The 19,508-nt window shown below is 43.2% G+C and overlaps 2 protein-coding genes across 4 annotated transcripts in view; both read left to right on the top strand.

The window, feature by feature from the left end:
* nhej1 (nonhomologous end-joining factor 1) overlaps positions 1-2,862 on the top strand; it is a 33,535-nt gene extending 30,673 nt beyond the window's left edge. For 2 of the 3 annotated variants that reach the window (XM_036128552.1, XM_036128549.1), the window contains exons 6-8: positions 509-686; positions 2,271-2,374; positions 2,620-2,862. In XM_036128552.1, the coding sequence (XP_035984445.1) occupies positions 509-686; positions 2,271-2,374; positions 2,620-2,700 (363 nt within the window). In that variant the 3' untranslated portion in view covers positions 2,701-2,862. The remainder of the gene's footprint in view (positions 1-508; positions 687-2,270; positions 2,375-2,619) is intronic. The other variant, XM_036128551.1, reaches the window with a different exon arrangement.
* Positions 2,863-3,662: 800 nt separating this feature from the next.
* LOC105916426 (indian hedgehog B protein) lies at positions 3,663-16,244 on the top strand. Its single transcript, XM_012850949.3, has 3 exons — positions 3,663-4,404; positions 9,464-9,725; positions 15,447-16,244. Exons 1-3 carry the CDS (start codon positions 4,105-4,107, stop codon positions 16,118-16,120), a joined length of 1,236 nt encoding a protein of 411 aa, XP_012706403.2. The 5' UTR covers positions 3,663-4,104; the 3' UTR covers positions 16,121-16,244.
* Positions 16,245-19,508: the final 3,264 nt, after the last annotated feature.

Below are 19,508 nucleotides of genomic sequence, written 5' to 3'. Positions count from 1 at the left end.
CTAAATGTCTGCTTCTTGGATTTTTTTCTTTTTATTAGATCTGTGGTCTAAGGAAAGACATTTAGGCTTAAGGGTTAAATTTGAACTGATTATCTACAGTATCACTCTATGACGATGTTTTCTTTTTTCCCCCATAGTGTATTTCCTTAAAACATTGATAACCAGAGGAACCAAAAATGGTCTTTTTGTTAAAATTATTGTTCAAATGCCTTGATTCTGAGCAGCTTAACCCTTTTTTTTACAAGATTACACTGAAATAACAGCAATTTCAGGAATTTCTATGAGAATTTTGTTTTTAATTACTTTGTTCTGGATTATTTTTCACTCACGTTTGTTTTAATTCTAGATTTTTCTCCTGCTCACATTTTTTAACCATCTAATAAATTAAAATTAATTCAAAGCGTAACCCTTAAAGTTCTCAGGCGTCCGGCTTTAAATGTTCTAATTTTCATTGTGTCTCAGTAATGATGTGAAATCTTAGCCTCACAGTTTCTTCTCGCCCCTCCAGACTCTTCCTCTCCTGTGGTCCGAGCCATCAGACGCTCACGGGTTCAACGCCGACCTCCAGCAGCTGTACGCCGCCGTCGTCGCTCACAGGAGCGCGCAGAAGCGGAAGCGCCCTGAAGAGACGGGTGCTGAACAGAACCAGCCTTCACCAGAACCACCAGCCCAGGCGTCGCCTCCAGGTGAGTCTCATCCCAGTCGGCTAGGGAAGCTCCAAGGTTTGTAAAAATCTGTCCGGCTTTAGTTAGTGAGCGAAGGAGCAAAAAGACATCTGTTTCTTTAGAGAAGTTCAGGAATGTTCAGTTTAATATTCCTCTGTTGGATTTTGAAAAACCTACAGAGCTACATCAGGGTCAAAAGGTTCAATCTTAAAATAAAGAAACAAAATGACGTTGAAGCTGGAAGATGAGTTTGCAATTTGAGATCTGGGGAAAATATGGATGCTGAGCTTTACGTCAAATAAAGTGAAGATGCCATTAGATTTTTGGATTTACAAATTTTCCTCTGACAGAAATTGACCTCCTAGGTAGTGCCACTGTTCAAAGCGATTCAAGATTTTTTCACTTTCCTTCCACACAACTAAAACCTCCTTGTAATAAAAGGCAAATTTTAAAAATCTGAACAAATACCTTCACAAGTCTGGAATAATAATAATAATAATAATAATAATAATCTGAAACAAATGTCTGCACAAGTATACTACTACTACTACTAATAATAATAATAATAATAATAATAATAATATGAAACAAATGCCTGCACAAGTATAATAATAATAATAATAGTAATAATAATAATAATAATAATAATAATAATAATAATAATATGAAACAAATGCCTCTACAAGAATAATAATAATAATAATAATAATATGAAACAAATGCCTGCACAAGTATAATACTACTACTACTACTAATAATAATAATAATAATAATAATCTAAAACAAATGCCTCTACAAGAATAATAATAATAATAATAATAATAATAATAATATGAAACAAATGCCTGCACAAGTATAATACTACTACTACTACTACTACTACTACTAATAATACTAATAATAATAATAATAATAATAATAATAATAATAATAATAATCTAAAACAAATGCCTCTACAAGAATAATAATAATAATAATCTGAAACAAATGCCTGCACAAATCTAATCCTGCAGTGAAATGTTCTTAAAGTTAGTGTATTTGTCCTTGATTTGAGCAGTTAAATAAGATTATCTGCCAATGGAATGAGTATTTTGACCTCTAAAATAAGATAATTACACATCCTGCATTTGAAATAAGATGATTGAGATGAATTGTTCCTATTTTAAGTGCAAAAATCTTATTCCATTGGCAAATCATCTTATTTACCTGCTCAAATCAAGGATAAATACACTAATTTTAAGAAAATTTTACTTATTTTAGGTTCCGTTTTTGCAGTGTAATTGCATTAACCTCATTATTAGTTGGTTGGTAAAAGATTTAAGTCCAGCAATCAGTGACTGACCATCGTTAAAAACGTGTTTCCCTTCCCTGCCAAGATAACCCAGAACCTAAACTGCCTGGTCCAAATGGTCCGTTTCTGGATAAATGCAAATCAAATGGTGTAAAGTAATAAAATAAAATCATGTTTTTCAAGAAATAAAAATCTGAAAAGTGTGGCAGGCACCCCTCTTAACGCTGATAGCTCTAAATAAAATAGGACCTGGACTAATTAAAGACGCTTTGAGGTTCTCTGGCTAATTTTCTTCTCGTTTTTTTTCTCGTCAGACGTCGGCGGCGACCCAACGAGGGACGACAGAAATAAAAACCCCGCCGAGAAGCTTCAACGGTCCGACGCCAGGAAGCCCAGCGGACCGGCAGCACAGACCAAGGTACCAGCAACAAATGTTTCATATAATACATACATAATACTGGTTTGGATCACAGCGTATTCATGCGTTAGAACGGCCTAGTCAAAGTCCAGATCTAACTCCAACAGAGCATCTGTGGCAAAAACAGAAATCTGAGACCAAAGCTGCTTTGGTCTCAGATTTCTAACGACAAAATGTGGTTAATAAAGTAGAAATGAGTTGAAATGATTGAGTTAAATGATCTAAATGGTTTGTTCTCCCTCCAGCAGTCTGCGAACGCCACGCCCCGTCCTGTGGAGCGACCAGCCCCCAAACCAAAGAAGAAGAAAGTGGGCCTGTTCAGCTGACGCCCTGATGGACACTGAACTGAAAGTTTTAATGACTTTTAAATTGTTTAATCAGCTTTTAGCCCTAAAATGTTTAGATTTCTGATTTTTACTGTTTTACGCCATCAGCTGTGATGCAGTTTTTTCCCCCTTTTCTGTCAAATAAACTTGGAATTAAACGTTCAAACGTGTTTTCGTTGCTCGTTGTGCTGCCTCTGGTACTCAGGAGGCTTTTTCTCCACGCAGACCCAGACACAATGAGCCGCTCTCGTCTTTCTCAGAGATGTTGACCCAAGGTGTCGCGGCGCTCCGGGAATGTCATTGAAGCCTCCGTTTGAGGAGTCGCGCTCTAGACCGTCGGCTCCCAGATCCTACTAAGTGTCTCCGTGCCGCAGACAGCCAGAGAAAAGCTTCAGTTCTCTGGAAAATCAGACGAGGGAATCTCAATAAATGTGTTTTTTTTAAATGCTATTTCATTCAAAAAAGGGCATTTAGCTGTTTAAGATTGTGGCTCTCTGCCTCGGGGCGACCCGCCGTTGGAGAACATCTTCACCGCTGCTGGTTGGAGCTGAAATTATTTTTTACTCTAGAAAAAGATTTGATAATTTCTAGTTGAACAAAACCCAATTTCAGATCCAGAACTTTGTTTTTTCTACTTCTGAAAAATGAGGGAAATGCTCTTTTGTACCATCAGGACACCGATTGTAATATATGTAGAAGCTGCAACATGAATATCTGAATTACTTGCATTCAGATGAGGGAAAATCTGTGAGCTGTCATTTTGAGCCAAGGAATATTAAGTTTCTGTTATTTCTTCAGTTTTTAGTTGTTTGTTTGCATTCTCGGGGTCCTTTAGGGTCATTTTGTCCCCATTTTGACGCCATGTGGGTTGCTGTGCTGAGAGGAAACACCTGACTCGCCGTGTGGACGCAGGTCCAAGGAGGCAGCCTCCTGTGCCATGACGGTGGGAGGAGAGGACCCAGCAGAGGGCAGGTCCAGCAGGGCGCGGTCCTCCTCCTCATCTGTCCCGCAGCGGGATCTCTTCCATTCCCACTCAGCTGCCAGCAGCGCTGCTCCACGGCGGCGCACTGAGACACGACATTACCGCTGCGGGACATCCTGCCGGCCCACGCAGCGGCGCGCCTCCGCGTCTGTCTCACGGGCTCCGACACAGAGGGGCGAGCTTTGAACCTGCCTGCCAAAATAAACTCCCCTCACCTATTTATGCCCCTGCCTCCGCGCACCGGGCCAGCTCCTCTCCACGGGCGCTTTGGACACTTTAACGCGCGGGGGATGGTCACTGATGGGGACTGCGATGCGTCCTGCGCCGCCTTCTCCCGTTTGAGACCCCAGAGGGGAGCCCACCTGAGGTAAAGGGGACACTTTCACGCATCTTTGGCCACCCCGCGAGGTGAGGGGTGGGAGATGCAGCTCCCCACGCTGGTGACGTGCCTGGCCGGGTGCGCCTTCCTCCTGTCGCCGCTCAGCGAGGGCTGCGGGCCCGGGAAGGGCCACGGCCGGCGGCGGGCCCCGCGGAAGCTGGTGCCGCTCATCCTGAAGCAGTTCAGTCCCAACGTGGCCGAGCAAACGCTGGGGGCCAGCGGGAAGTTCGAGGGCAAGATCACCCGCAACTCGGAGCGCTTCAAGGAGCTCATCCCCAACTACAACCCAGACATCATCTTCAAGGATGAGGAGAACACAGGTGCAGACCGCCTGATGACGCAGGTAACGCGCTGCACTTTGGCCGCTCTTATCAGGCCTTCCAGCTTTTAATGTCGCAGGGATGAGGAGCTTTTGCGCCTTGATTTGAATTTGCAACTTGGTTTAGAAAAGCAGCTCTTTCTTTAGGCCCGTTCTCCGGGCTGCCTGCGGCTTGTTGACACAGCGGAGACTGGCTGAGGTGACCAGCCTGGGCCCACGCTGCAGCCTCAGAGCTCCACTGTGGGCAAGCTCATGCGTAAAAAGAGGGCAACCCCTTCTAAAAATGTCCGCACGGCGGCCGCTCCTAATTAAAACACTCTGTCCTCTGTTTCGCGGCAGCTTCTTCTGGTGGAAAAAACAGCCGAACGTCGGATTTGGTCAGAGCCCCGGCTCACGCGTGTCCCCCCGCTCACCGCTCCGGGGCCCCCGGCGGCCAGAGTGAACAGTCGCCTGTTGGACCGTCAGACGCTTTTATGACGGCGGCATTGATGTGGCCCCGCGTGGAATTTATTGGGCTTCCAATTTCCCCTGGAATAAAGTATTTATATCTGCTTTCTGTGACCGCGGGCTTCCTCCCGAGCGGCCGCGTGGATGTCCACAAACCCACGTGGGGAAGGCAGGCAGTGCGCGCTCCAGTTCGAGCTGTCAGACTGGAGCGCGCACTGCATTAAAAAAAAAAAAAAACATCTGCAGAGTGCGTCTGCAGAAAATGACACCTGAAAAGATGCTCAAAAATCACGCGTGATCCGTTCGTGGGATTTAATCTAACAAAAATAAAGTATTGCGTTTTTTTCTCTTTAAGATTCCCGGTGTTCCGCTTTGAAGCTGCAATAAAAGCCCGATCGGTGTAATTTCTCTGTATCTCCTTAATTAGATGAGCGCGTTTCCACGCCGCGCGCTCCCGGCGCAGACCTGCTCACAGTTTATGGGCCACAAGCCGCAGGAGACAGCGTCCTGTTTGTCTTTTGCCATTCCCTGTGACTTTTGGGGTTGTTTTCGCAGCGCTCATGTGTGAAAATAGCCCTCTTTACTTGTGTTGAAGCCTTAATTATGCGGATTTTTTTTTTTTTTTAAAAACCCCTACCACCATACTTTAGTTTTTATCCGCTTTTCCTGGGCGCTCCTGTGCTGCACACAGACGCGCCTGTTCAGGGGTGGAAGCCACGCTGTAAAAAGTGGCACCTTTCATGTTTAATTGCTCGTTCTTCCATAGCTTTCTATTATAGTTATAACGCGAAATTAAAAGCAAAACCTTCTAGGCGGACACTTTCTCTTCTTTTCCTCCAGTAAAGCGCATTTTCCTTCATATTACAACTATTTCCAACATTCATTTAGTTTGTTTAAGCTTTAAATATTAATGTCACCAATTAAATTGATACTTTTACGCTTATTATAGGGAAAACGGGTCATTTAAGCGCAGACGGACTCTTTTTGCAGCGCTCGGTGCGCACAGGCGCACGTTGTCAGCCGGCGCTGTCGGTGTTTGTGCAGCCAGCGGTTTAGTGCCGCGACCGCCGCGACAGAAACCCCCGTCGCTCCGTGTGTACCTTGAAAGGAAAACCAACAACATGCATCGTCTGATTTATGAAGTCCAGCTCGTTGCGCCGACCGCAGAAAATCCACACTGGACTCCGTGAAAAGGCATCTGTGGCCAGCGGGCCCGGAGCTATTCTTATCACAGGCAGCATGGAAAAAAAAAAGGACATTTATAGGGTCCAATCCCAGAGGTTCATTCACGGGGAACAAACCTGATTTATTCACGCCGCGCAGCTAATGAACAGAAACGGAGCAAAGCGTCAAGATTTGAACGTTTAGAGACGCGATGAATGTCGCCTGTGGTTGGATCTGCAATGCTTCATCCCTCCCTGAAAAAAAAAAACCAACTTTGTTAAGATGGTCAGACTCAACTTTTTAGAGACTAAAGGTGCAGGAGGTTACAATTTTAGTCAGATCTGCATTTAAGGGGAATTTGGTTCTTGATTTATCAATTCATTGACCCAGGGCCGGCCCAGCGTTATATGGGGCCTTGAGCAGAATCAGATTTGGGGGCCCCTTCTTCCGGTTGAGAACACGCTCACAACGGACAGCGTTTCATTACAGATTAGGGGAAATCAATTTTGATTGGCTGAGTTTAAAGCAGTTAGAGATTTAGAAATATTTATGATTAAGTTGAGCACAGAGAGGAGATAAAACTAGTAGTATAATTTGGTAAGAATGGTAACAGCCCTCAAGATCTCAGTACTTTTACGAAGTAAACTTGCCAATTCCCTTAAATTAAAAGTTTAAATGAATTAACATCTCTAATTTTAGTTTTGTGTTTTGTGTATTTGGAAAATACTTTAATGCATGCCTTAATTTTCTTAATGAGATAAATACAAATAGATTTGAATCACAAGATTTACCCACACCTCTACACATACAACTAAACATTTACCACATTTGTCTTTGAAAATATGTAAAATTAAACTTTAGCAATGAGAATCTGGATTAAATATGGATTAAATCGCCTGATTTGCTCAGTTCTGCTGGTTTGGATCACTTTATAGGACCTTGTAGTTTATTCTGGGATGTATTCGGTGAAGGTTATAAGAGGAGACAGTCTGTACTGAAAGCAACGTTGATCGCACATTGTCAAAGACTGTTTTTATGCTCTGAGGATCCATTTTTACTGTAACCAGGTCAGAAAAAACAGCCCTGCACAACATGGCAGCTGTGAAGTAAAAGTTTGAGGTCCATAAACACTGAAACTTGTCAGTTAAAAAGGTTGCATTTGTTATTAAAATAAAACATACAGCTTAAATAAACTAGACACACTTTTTAGAAGATAGATGTACAGGAGTGCATCATCTGCAAAGAAGTTTACTGGGTATCAGTTACCTCCTTTTTAGAAGACATTTTGAAGTCAAAATCTGAAAATGTATATCATATTTCAGTATACATCAACAGAGGGTATAATGTGTAGCTAAGCTTTGACAACTCAAAGTTGCCAAGAGAGGCAGGCTCAGAGCCAAATTGGCAAGAAGTTGTGAAGTGGGAGATGGGACAAACTCAAGCTGTTTGCAGCCACGTCACTTTGTTAAAAAGGCGTGAGTCCATGTGTCCAGGAAGAATGGGAACCAATAGTATGTTAATGTCGGGAAACCACTAACCATTAGAAAACGTTGAATTTGACCTGCAAATGTCTAAATGTTTCAACATTTCAAGACACACTGACCAAAACGCACACTGGCTCAAGTTGAACACTCTTTGGTTCAAATGGAGATCAGTGATTGGGATAAATAATATAAATATTTGGATTAAGGAGGAGCTGAGATGCCTGTAGGCATTAGTGGAGACATGAGGATGAGTAATGGTGTATATCAGGCAGATAACAGAGTGTCCTATAGTCAGTCCAAGCGATGTGTGAAGGTCAGCAGACAGGAGAAGCCCTGTAGATCCATCAGACAACATCTGGATGGAGTCCCATTGGGGGCCTGCATGAATCCCTGTGGTTATATTGTGCATTTGCTCATCATGTATAGATGTTGTCTTGAACTCATCATCCATTTTTGCTCAGGGCTCTTAAATATGGAGTAATTAACAAACAAAGCAAACATCTCTGTAACATAAAAAACAAACAGAAAAAAAGATTATTGGTAAATTCAACCCAACTGGGTTTGAGGGTCCAGAGTCGGTTGGCATGACTTCATGAATTCTAGCTTATGGAAGTTCAATCAGGGGTAGCTAGCTAAGAGGTCTGAAGGTCCAACATAATAATCTAGATGATTTATTTGAAGATGAAGGAGGAAAGGGTTCAGCGAGTTCCTCAGCAGACCGTCTGACCTCCTATTTGCTCACCCTGTCCGGACTCAAGGTTTGGAACGACGCTCAGAACTTCAAGACCAACCAACCAACCAACCCATCTAACCTCACAGCCCCCCCCCCCCCATCCATCCATCCTTAATAGCCTCCTCGCTCCCCTCACCTCACCACAGAGAGTAAACACCACGCTGACCTGGGACAGCAGGGGTGCATTGTGGGAAGGCTGGAGCCACCAGTGGGGTGGGGGGTGACGGGGGAGTCTATCGCTGCAGGTTGAATGGGTCTTTGTGAAGCTCCGTGTTTTTTCTGAATGGTTCTCAAGTTGCGCAACAGAAGAGGAGGAGAACAGGACCTAAAAAAACTCTGAATCATGAGGAGTTGAATGAACAGAAGGAGAGCAGTCCAGAGGAATATTAAAGGGACTGTAATCACACTTCTTCATAATGGTAGATGGATTTAAGACGGCATTACACTCCCTCCACGTAGCTTTAATATAACCATTTATTGCAGGAAGAAATATTTTACGTTGCCAATAAAATACAGGCTGGATTGGTCGCTCTTCAGAGAGAGGTGTGACCTTTAAGGCTGCTCTCTGAAAATTAATTTTACCGTGCAGCAAAGTGTCATCTGCATAGACGTTTAACCCGTATTGCCGGTGTTGCCCTATATCAAAGCCGAACAGGATCGTATGCACCATCACGGAGGGACCTTCCAACCGGATCAAAAACCACCAAGACTCTTTAGCTCCTCCTCGTGAAGGAGAGACTCCAACCTGACCTGAATGAAGCAGTAGACCCTATTCCAGGTGAGAACTGAGGCCTTGGATACCCCACCCGGCTGTAATCGCCTCCTATTTAAGCTGAGGGTAAGAAGGTGGAGATGCCAACGGGACTACATTATCCTCAAAAAGCCAAGATGAGACCCCTGAGGGTCCCAGGCCATGAAAGACTGTCGATCAAGACCAAAAGCAGTATCTGAGCTCAAACTGCACTTGGAACAGGTCTTTGTGCCAAGAATGTGGGCACAGCTGTAGGTTTGGAGGCACAGATACCGGATAGTCCACTGATGTGACCTAGGTACCCTCCAGAAATCCTGAGGAGACTCCTCAGAGCTGTAAAGCCCGATGTGGACAGGACAATAAGACTCCTGTGATCCCCAAAGCATCTCAATGAGTGTGAAAGATCTGGTTCGCTTTGATTTAACATGAATACTTGACTTTTAATCATGTATCCTCTCGTAACCGTCTGTCCAAACTAACCCCTTCATGTCTCCCTCGCTGCAGCGCTGCAAAGACAAGCTGAACTCCCTGGCCATCTCGGTGATGAACCACTGGCCGGGGGTCCGGCTGCGGGTCACCGAGGGCTGGGACGAAGACGGCCACCACTCCACCAACTCCCTGCACTACGAGGGCCGGGCGGTGGACATCACCACCTCGGACCGGGACAGGGAGAAGTACGCCATGCTGGCGCGGCTGGCGGTGGAGGCCGGGTTCGACTGGGTCCACTACGAGTCCAGAGCCCACATCCACTGCAGCGTCAAGTCAGGTGGGCAACACCCTGGAGGAATCTGGTCTCCGGCTAGCTGCAGACCACCTCTGCTAAGTGTTTGTTCGCGCCGTTTACTGAAAGATCGTCTTAATTAAAAAAAGAGTTCTGCTCTTGGTTGGATCAACGAGACCAAATGTGCGGCTAATTTCCTAATTAACAGCACCAGACAATACCAAGGGATTCAGTTTTCTATTAAAAGTCGTATTGAAAGTGTTTTCATGCAGAAAAACAGCTGAGCGGGGGAATTTCTACCCAGAGACTGAAAGAAACTACATTTCTGACCAGTTCTTAGACTCAGCCGTCTTCAGCCTTTAGAATAATAAAAAGATACACTTTAGCGGAAACCTAGAGATTCCCTGCACTGCAAAAAGGGAACTAAAAGTAGGTAAAATTCTCTTGAAATAAGTGTATTTTTCTTTGATGTGAGCTGGTAAATCAGACTATTTGCCAATGTAATAAGAGTTTTGTACTTAAAATAAAAACAATTCATCTCTATCATCTTATTTCAAGTGCAGTTTAGCTTATTATCTTATTTTAGGGTTAGAAATTCTCATTCCATTGGCAAATAATCTTATTTAGCTGCTCAAATCAAGGAAAAATATAAACATTTTAAGAAAATTTTACTTACTTTTAGTTCCCTTTTTGCAGTGTGGGATGGCGTTTTGGAAAAATGTTTGGGCTTCTTAAAGAAAGACTTGTTGTCTGCAACACAAGCGGCATTACTTTGTTGAAAGATCACCTATTTTAAGACTCAACAGAACATTCACAGATTGCTTTGTTCCCCTCGATTCTACGCTTCCTGCTTTCCTCTAAATGGGCAAATGTCAAACCGCGTCCGTCACATTTAGTCAGAGATTAAACTAGTAGCATCATAAGGTAACCATTTTAACAACCCTCAAGATCGCTAGTACCTTTACGAGGTAAATTTGCCAATTCCCTTAGATTGATAGTTTAAATAAATGAACATCTCTAATTTTAGTTTTATGCTTTGTGTCAAAATTAAAATACTTTAATGAATGCCTTAATTTGCTTAATGAGATAAATACAAAAAGAAAGAGACAGCCACCACATTTGTCTTTGAAAATATGTAAAATTAAACTTTAGCAATGAGGATCTGGATTAAATATGGATTAAATCGCCTGGTTTGCTCAGTTCCGCTGGTCTGGATCACTTTATAGGATCTGGTTTATTCTGGGATGTATTCGGTGAAGGTTTTAGACCACACGTGTCAAACTCAAGGCCCGCGGGCCGAATCCGGCCCGTCAAGACGATTTATCTGGCCCTCAGGGGCTAAAAAAAAAAAAGGCGTATCATGTGACAAAATAGAGGCATATATTCTTTTAAAGTGTATAAAGTGGCTAAAACTGAGCCTCCTGTAGCGAATGTTGATTATTTCTAATAGTGTAGTGACAGCATCCTGCCACTAGGTGTCAGTTCTTCCACAACACATTAAAACAACCCAGAAATGTCCAAGAAGAGAAAAAGTGAGTCTTTTGTGAACTGGGATGAAATTATGAAATCAAAAGTATCATCTCTGCAGGTGCAACCGGCCCTTTTTGAACGACTTCATGACGCCAAAGTGGCTCGATGTGAAAATGAGTTTGACAACCCCTGGTTTAGACATTTGGATAAGAGGAGACAGTCTGTACTGAGAGCAACGTTGATCGCACATTGTCAAAGACTGTTTCTATGCTCTGAGGATCCATTTTTACTGTAACCAGGTCAGAAAAAAAACAGCCATGCACAACATGGCAGCTGTGAAGTAAAAGTATTGAGGTCCACAAACACTGAAACTGGTAGTTAAAAAGGTTACATTTGTTGTTAAAAATCAAACAATTCTGCTTAAATAAACTAGACGAACATTTTAGGAGACAGATAACCCGCATTATTTAATCAGTTGTTCCTGAGTTGTTCCTCTTTGTTCCCTTCCTTTGTCGACTGAAACAGAACCTCAGTAGAACCGGGAAGTTTCCTGAATGCCGTCTGAAGGTTAACAGTCAAACTTCAGCTCCGGCACTTCTTAAATCAGATCCTTGAGGTTCCCAGAGACGCATTTTAAAAACAGGCTGAAGGCCAGACTTTGACTAGGCCATTGCATCTCCTTGGTTCTCCTCTTGTTGTAGATTAGCTGCTGAACTCTTTTCCATCCTGGCATCGTGTTGACGGGTGTTCTCCGGAGCATCGAGGTTACCACGGCGATGCTCTAACGGACTAACCAAGGCATCGCCTCAGCAACTGTATCCACACTCCTGTAGATAAACAGAAGTTTGTGTGTTTTTACGCATCCAAGGTTACATCTGAGTCGTTTTAGAAGCTGGTGAAGAGCCCGTTCCTTTTAGATCAAACCTTAGAGTTATGCGGTGTTATCTTGTCCTCGTCTGGCCTGTAACTAATATACGTATGTTTTATCGATCCTTCTCGAACCACAGCAACAACAGCGCTGCAGAGAAAAGAAGCTTCAGCACGGGGCTGAAAAAAAACAAAAAAAAAAACAGCTGCAAATCAGCTGCTGTGTTTTATAGTCACCAGAAATAAAATCCACGTTTATTCAGTGACAAAGAACCGAGCCGGAGTACAACTTTAAAGCGCGGCCAAAGTCTAACTAGCAGCACGTTTGCTTGGAGACGTGTCGGCTGAGCGGCGGCTTTAGAAGCGGCTCCTGCACTGCAAAAACAGATCTAAAAATAAGTAAAATGTTCTTAATATTTGTGTTTTTGTCCTTGATCTGAGCAGGTAAATAACATTATTTGCCAATGGAATGAGTATTTTGACCCCTAATATAAGATAAGTAGACATCCTGAACTTGAAATAAGATGGAGATGACTTGTTCCTGTTTTAAGGTAAAAAATCTTGTTCCATTGGCAAATCATCTTATTTTCCTGCTCAAATCAAGGACAAATACACATAGTTTAAGAACATTTTACTTATTTTAAGTTCTGTTTTTGCAGTGTGGTCGGTGCACCATGAGAGGATTTTGGAGCTTGGCTCATTCGGTCAATCTGTCGCTGCACCATGAGAGAATGTGCAGCCTTCATGAAAGAAAAAGAGAAAAATGTGTCATCCAAAGATGAACCCGGGTGTGCAGAGAGTCACAGCCTCGTGTTAAAATGCAGCAGAATCAAAAGGCCCACTTAAAAAAAAAAAAAAAAAAAGCGATGAGATTTTTTTTCTACTGATTGGTAACCCAGATCTCCCTTTTCTTTCTCCCCTCTCCTGCTTCCTCTCTCTCTCTCTCTCTCTCTTCCCTTCCTCTTCCTGTCGTCTTTCCCCCCCCAGATCGGGTGGCCAGGGCCCAGTCCTTGACTTGATCACAAGGGAAACCAATCAAGTTGGTATTTTTGATTTTTCATTTCTGAAATTATTTTTCCCCTTCTATTTTCCTCTTTTAAAAAAAACGTAATGGCAGAAAGTCAGTTCTTCTAAAATAATGAATAAAATAAACCAATAATCCTCATATAGGCCGAGAGGGGGAGTTGGATGAGGGCAAAATGACCACCAGAGGGCGACAAAGCAACAATATTGATTTAGATTAACAGGAGAAGAACTCTGGACACCTCAAATCTGGACAAAGACCAAATTAAAACTGTTTTTACAACAACAACAATAATAATAACAATAAATAATAATAATATTTAATGTGGCCAAGCTGCTGTTTGGTGTTATTGTTCCTGTTCTCTACAGTTAATTTGTGCTGCGGTTTGTGTGAAACCCAGAAGAACGGTCCCATACCTGTACTAACCCCATTCCAGGGCTGTTTTTCCCTGTTCTTCACACCTAATTGGGTTAAGACGACTCTCTCTGACTTATTATTGGAGCCAGTGGCTGCTTGCCATGTCAAAACGTGCTGCTTTTGGAGGTTTTTTTTGTTTCAGAAATGAAGTGAGACGCATGTGAATTAGTGCTGGTGAAGATTCTCAGTCATCCAGGTCATGGTCATTCCAAAAAAAGTAAAAAAACAAAGCAACTGGACTTGTTTTTCATAGTTGAAGACGTTTCGCTTCCTCTCCAGGAAGCTTTCTCAATTCAAAAAGTCTGGAGTAATGAGTAACAAGCTTTATACTACTGCCCAAACAAAGGCCTTGTAATGGCTTAGATAACACGCAAACGAAAAACAAGTCCAGTTGCTTTGTTTTTTACTTTTTTTAGCATGTGAATTAGTGTTCGTAGACATCGGCAACGCGAGACGGTTGGCTCTAAGCGAGTGGTAGCTATGTGCATCTTCTCCGGCTGCTCTGGCTTCAGCCGAACAGATCTCACCAAGCGGCTGCGATGACCTGGCCACGCGTCACGTCCGGGTCCGTAAAACATGAAAGATTTCTAAACGTGCACATACCTCCAAATTGCACCTAAAGGGTTGGTTGTGCTGGTTGCTGGGAGACTAGAGGAAGCTTTTAAAGTTGTATAGATTTTTTTTTAATACAGTGAAATATTTCAAGCCTTTATTTCTTCTCATTTTGATCATTCTGGTTTACAGAGAACGAAAGCTCAAAATTAAGTGTCACAGAAAATTTTAATGTTACTTAAGGTCAATAAAAAGGATAATTTAAACAGAAATGCCGGGCTTAGAGTCTTTTCTGCTCTCAGTATCAGGTCTTGGCTACTTCTGCATGAATTCAATTGCATTGCTGGTTCTTGTGTGTCTCGTCTTGCTCTGGATAACACACCAGAAATTCTCTGTGGGGTTCTCGTCTCGCCCGTTTGCTGGCCAATCAGGCACAGTCCCACCGTGATCACTGGAGCAGCTCCTTTGGCAGAGTGGGCTGGTACCAAATCCTGCTGGAAAAGGAAATCTGCCTCTCTGTGCACTCCTCCTGAAGCTCCTCCAGATTCCTGACTTGGTTTTTCTTGCCAATCCTCTCTGTTGCTGGTGCACCGTCGCCTACCACACTTTTTCCTTCCACTCAACTTTCTGCGAATAAGCTTGGATACAGAACTCTGAACAGCCTGCTTCCTCAACGATGACCTTTTGTGTTTCTGTCTAGTCAGCAGTTTTCTTCATTATGTAGCGTTAACACATTAAAAAAGCTTTTTTTTTTTCAGATTTGTTCTCAAGGAATATTCTCAGAGAAACTAACTTTTGGGTTTTCATTGTCTGTTAAGTAAAAAATTATAAGAAACAAAGGCTTGGAATGTTTCACTGTGTGTAATTTACAAGTTTACATTTTTCACAGTGTTTATGATGACGTAAGCAGTTTTTGCAGGGTGGTACGTTGGGGTTGTTCTTCCTCCGCAGTTGAGCTGAAACCTAATGTAGAGGAGCAGAAACTGCACAAATAAAGAGAAATCCCTCCGACTGGTCAGAACCACCGCGGTTCAGGTGTGACGGGCTGTAGCAGCGTGGTTGTTTGCAGAGGCGTCATCCCTGCTTTTCAACTTTTATCTCCATGCAAAACATGTCATGAACTATTTCTGGTTTAAAAGTCGTCTGTGAACCGCTAACGCATCAGTTAGGAGATTAACTGCGTTAAAATGTAGATTTTAGTTTTGTTCGAGAAGGTTATTTATTGGGTAGAGTTTGTTTTTAGTTTCTGTAATTATGAGTGTAAAAAGTAAGAAACTGTCAAAAAGGGTCCAATTTTTAAGACAAAATGTAAAAAAAAGAAACTCAAAGATCAAAACTACTATTTTTTCCCTAAATCCCAGTAATTATTTTTATATTTTGTCAGTAACTGCTGGTAAGACAACGCCTCTAACTCCTCTCCTCTCCCCCGTCCTCAGACCACTCCGTGGCCGCCAAGTCTGGAGGCTGTTTCCCCGGCGACGCCTCGGTGACGCTGGACAGCGGCGCCCAGAAGTCCATCAGCGACCTGCGGCCCGGCGACCGGGTCCTGGCCTCCTGGGGCGGCGATGGGGGTCCGGTCTTCAGCGAAGTCCTGACCTTCCTGGACCGGGACCCGACCACCCTCAGACTCTTCGTGGCCCTGCAGACCGACGCCGGGGCCCGGGTCTCCCTCACCGCCGCCCACCTCCTCTTCGTGTCCGGCAGGAACTGCTCAGATGGGGCGACCCTGGCGCCGGGCGCCCTGCGGACGGTGTACGCCGGCGACGCCCAGCCAGGGCAGTGCGTCCTGGTGTCAGACGGGGGGCCGGGCCGCCTGTCTCGGATCAGCCGGGTCGGCGTGAGGGTGAGCCGGGGGGCGTTTGCCCCATTGACCCGGCAGGGGACCATCGTGGTGGACGGGGTGATGGCGTCCTGCTACGCCGCGGTGGACCAACACTGGCTGGCCCACTGGGCCTTCGCCCCCCTCAGGCTGGTGTACAGCTGGGCTGGAAACGCCGGGGGCAACAGCGCCGGGGTGCACCAGTACTCACGGGTCCTACACTGGCTGGGCAGGGCGCTGCTGGACCCGGGGCGCCTCCACCCGCTGGGCGTGGCCCAGGACGACACGTGAGAGCAGAAAAAGCGTAAACTTCGGAACCTGAACGGAACCACGGTGAACTTCCTGCTGAGCCACTGAGCTATATTATACACTGGAGTGCTGATTTTGCCGAAAAACTGAAGTCACTGGCCGCCATCTTGCTACTCCCTACTCTCACAGAATCCCATAGGATTTGGTTGCAACAACAAGCAGTTTTCTGGCTGTGGGAAAACGTTTCACAGGTAATTCTACAGTCAGTGGATGTACTAACACTATCAACTACTAGGAAATTAGGTGCTGAAATATTTTACATGTTATTCATATTAAATATATATATATGTATATATAAGTATGTGTATATGTATATATGTATATATATGTATACACATATGTAAATATATGTTTATGTATATTGTTATTTATATATTTATAAATGTTAAACATATTATTTAAATCAGGGGTGTCAAACTAATTTCTATATGGGGCCACTTTGGCATCATGAAGTCATTAAAAGGGCCGCTTGCATGTGTAGAGACGATACTTTTCATTTCATAATTTCTAGTTCACACAGTAGTATAAAAAAGCACAGTAACATAAAAGTTGCACCCTTAGGCCCAGTTTATACAGTTTATCTGCAAAAAAAGTTGATATTGGGGTGAGTTACACTTACAGGAGGTTCAGTTTTAGCCACTTTATACACTTTAAAAGGATATATGCCTTTTTTTTTGGCTCTCGAGGGCCGGATAATTTACCTTGACGGGCCGGATTTGGCCCGCGGGCCTTGAGTTTGACACCTGTGATTTAAATGAATAAAATGCAAAATATTTCAGCACATGACTTTCTCCGTACTTGATAGTTTTAGAACATAACATAAAAGTATATGGCATTTGACATTTTAAAAGTTTTAAGCTCCCCCTGAACATGAGAAAATCCTCGTTATTCGATGCTGTAGCGCACATATTCCCTAGTTACTGGGGGGAAATAGGGAGTACCAATATGGCGGCTGGTGGCTTCAAAGCCACTCGTTCTAACAGCGGGTGATTAGCACTCCAGTGTATTATATAGCTCAGTGGGCTGAGCTGGCAGAAAGAAAGAAAACACAGGAACAGACGAGAAACGTGGAGGAAACGGTTCTGGACGACCCAGAAGGCATTGCAGCGACCATGAAACAAAAATCCCTTCCAGTTCAAATATGAACCAGATTTATGCCGCCATGACTGTATTTATCAAGAAATTATTCTAATTTAATGAAAGATTGGTCATTTGAACCCATTTAGTCATTTAATGCAGAAATAACCAGAATTAGGCGTAATAAGACTCCGACCACTAGGTGGCAGCAAGTGGCTGCAGTTCAACTCTTTAGCAGAGTTGCTTTAATGCGAATTTAAGGTGTTAAAATTTAACAGCTTCACCCTGAAAGAAATTCAGGGATTTCACTGATAAATTTCTGGTGTTTAAAGGGTGATAATTTAATGTATATACATGATTTCATTGTGACTTAATAAAAACCAGCCGCAATGTTGGACTTTATTTCACAGCTGAAGCAGATTTTTTGACTAAACTAATGGAAACCTGTAACTGGAAATAATGCCAAAAAATGTGTTGTCTTTTTAGATGGTTCAAACACAAGAGATATTTTTTTAGTAAAGTCACATGAACTGATCCTTCAGTTTGACATTTTAAAGAGTTGATCTTTCATTTTCAGTCAATTAATTATCAATTTGTGTCTGGCCCTAAATCACCTTAGAGTGTGAATTTAGAGCCTAGTTAAAAATGTAACACTATTTTAGTAAATAGAGAGTTTCGGAAGGTTGAACATTTATTAAAAAATCAGAGTATATATTATATTAAAGGGATTTTAAGGGATTTTGTTTCATGGCGAGATGAGAGGTTTGTAAATATTTATCTGGAAACGTTAGATTGTGTTTCAGTACTTTTGAAGAGAATCCCTCAAATATTATAATTATTGTTATTATTATTGTTATTATTGTTATTATTATTATTATTATTATTATTATTATTGTTGTTGTTGTTTAGTGAAAACGCAAAGATTTATTTTTTAAATTAAAAGATGTGGAAATCAGCTGCTGTTTTGTTGTGATGATTCAATCGTTTGTCAACACATTTAATACAATAGCAAAGGTCAAATAACCTCTTATGATGCGAAATTGTGAAATAATAAAAGGAACCAGATGAAAGCAGGGAAGCTCATCTTTGTTGCTCCAGCATTTTTTCCAGCAGACTTTTCCCTTCCACTAAACTTTGAGCCGCCATGTTCTTCAGCAATAACATTCCTGCATTAAAAATAATCATTATTCTGATTTAATGTCGCAGTTTTCAGTTAAGTATTTTTTATTTTTTTTTTTTGGGGGGGGGGGTAGTTGGTTGTTAAAATATATCACTGTGTTGAATTTAAATACCGTAGGTTTGGTTTTTAGAGGTCAGCTACTGAAACAAGGAGCTTTCCGAGGAGGTTCTAACTCATGGAGACGCGCCCATACGTACTGGACAGATGAACCAGGCATCATCTGAGGGTTTGGTCAGATTCCCTGAAATTTTAACTGAATCAGGATAATCCAAAGTATCTATTTGCTCAGTGCCAGGATGGCGACTGTCATGACGCGCCTCCTGGGGGTTTACCTGAAGGTCTGGTGCTCGGAGTCCCCTGACGTGGGCTGGAAGGCCACTCAGGGAGGAGGAAGCCATCGCTCCGTTAAAAGCCTGATCAAAGTTTCCAGATGCACTCAGGGACAAAGTTCTTAACTTTGTGAGGAAACCTTTTGGACAAAAATGACCGTCGGCTCCTTTGGAAAACGGAGGAAGAACTCCATCCAGTCTGTGGAGTAGGGCGGTGGCAGCACCATGATGAGGGGTGGCTGTGCTGGCAGAAATATTCCTTTTCACACTTTCTCTGTAATCTGATTTCCTCATGAAAGGTAATGAGATAAATTAAATTAAATGTTATTTATACAGCGCCAGTTCCCAGCGCGCGTCATCTTTAGGCGTTAAAACGTTTCCTAAAGACATTAAATAAATTAAACTAAAGTCCCGCTGACCTGCCCTGACAGCGCCCCCTGCTGCCGCCCGGCGGCATTGGCTGCGCCCCCTGCGTCTCTCTGGACCGACGCGGAGCGGCTTAAACAGGAGCAGCGCAACAGTTGTTGTCGGCTAATAATACCAGCCCGCTGCGCCTTTAAGACGCTGCTGGCTGGATTTAATATCTGCGCGCGTCCCGCTGAAGTCTGCGGCTAATTAACGAGAAGGAGAGTTTGGGAACTGCAGCTCTGTCCGCCGAACTGGACCCGCTGCTTGCTGCTTTCTCTCCTCCGCCTCAGAGAGAGAGAGAGAGAGAGAGAAAGAGAAAGAGAAAGAGAGAGAGAGAGAGAGAGAGAGAGAGAGAGAGAGAGAGAGAGGATTAAAT

This window comes from Fundulus heteroclitus, chromosome 24, assembly GCF_011125445.2.
Source record: "Fundulus heteroclitus isolate FHET01 chromosome 24, MU-UCD_Fhet_4.1, whole genome shotgun sequence".
NCBI classification, from domain to species: Eukaryota; Metazoa; Chordata; class Actinopteri; order Cyprinodontiformes; family Fundulidae; genus Fundulus; species Fundulus heteroclitus.
This window is presented reverse-complemented; position numbering and strand designations above follow the sequence as displayed.

Excerpts from the sequence above, each read along its gene's own strand:
- LOC105916426 (XM_012850949.3), top strand. The coding sequence starts at position 4,105 with ATGCAGCTCCCCACGCTGGTGACGTGCCTGGCCGGGTGCGCCTTCCTC. Across the intron at positions 4,405-9,463 it reads CAGACCGCCTGATGACGCAG|CGCTGCAAAGACAAGCTGAA; the intron begins GTAACGCGCTGC and ends CCCTCGCTGCAG. Across the intron at positions 9,726-15,446 it reads CCACTGCAGCGTCAAGTCAG|ACCACTCCGTGGCCGCCAAG; the intron begins GTGGGCAACACC and ends CCCCGTCCTCAG.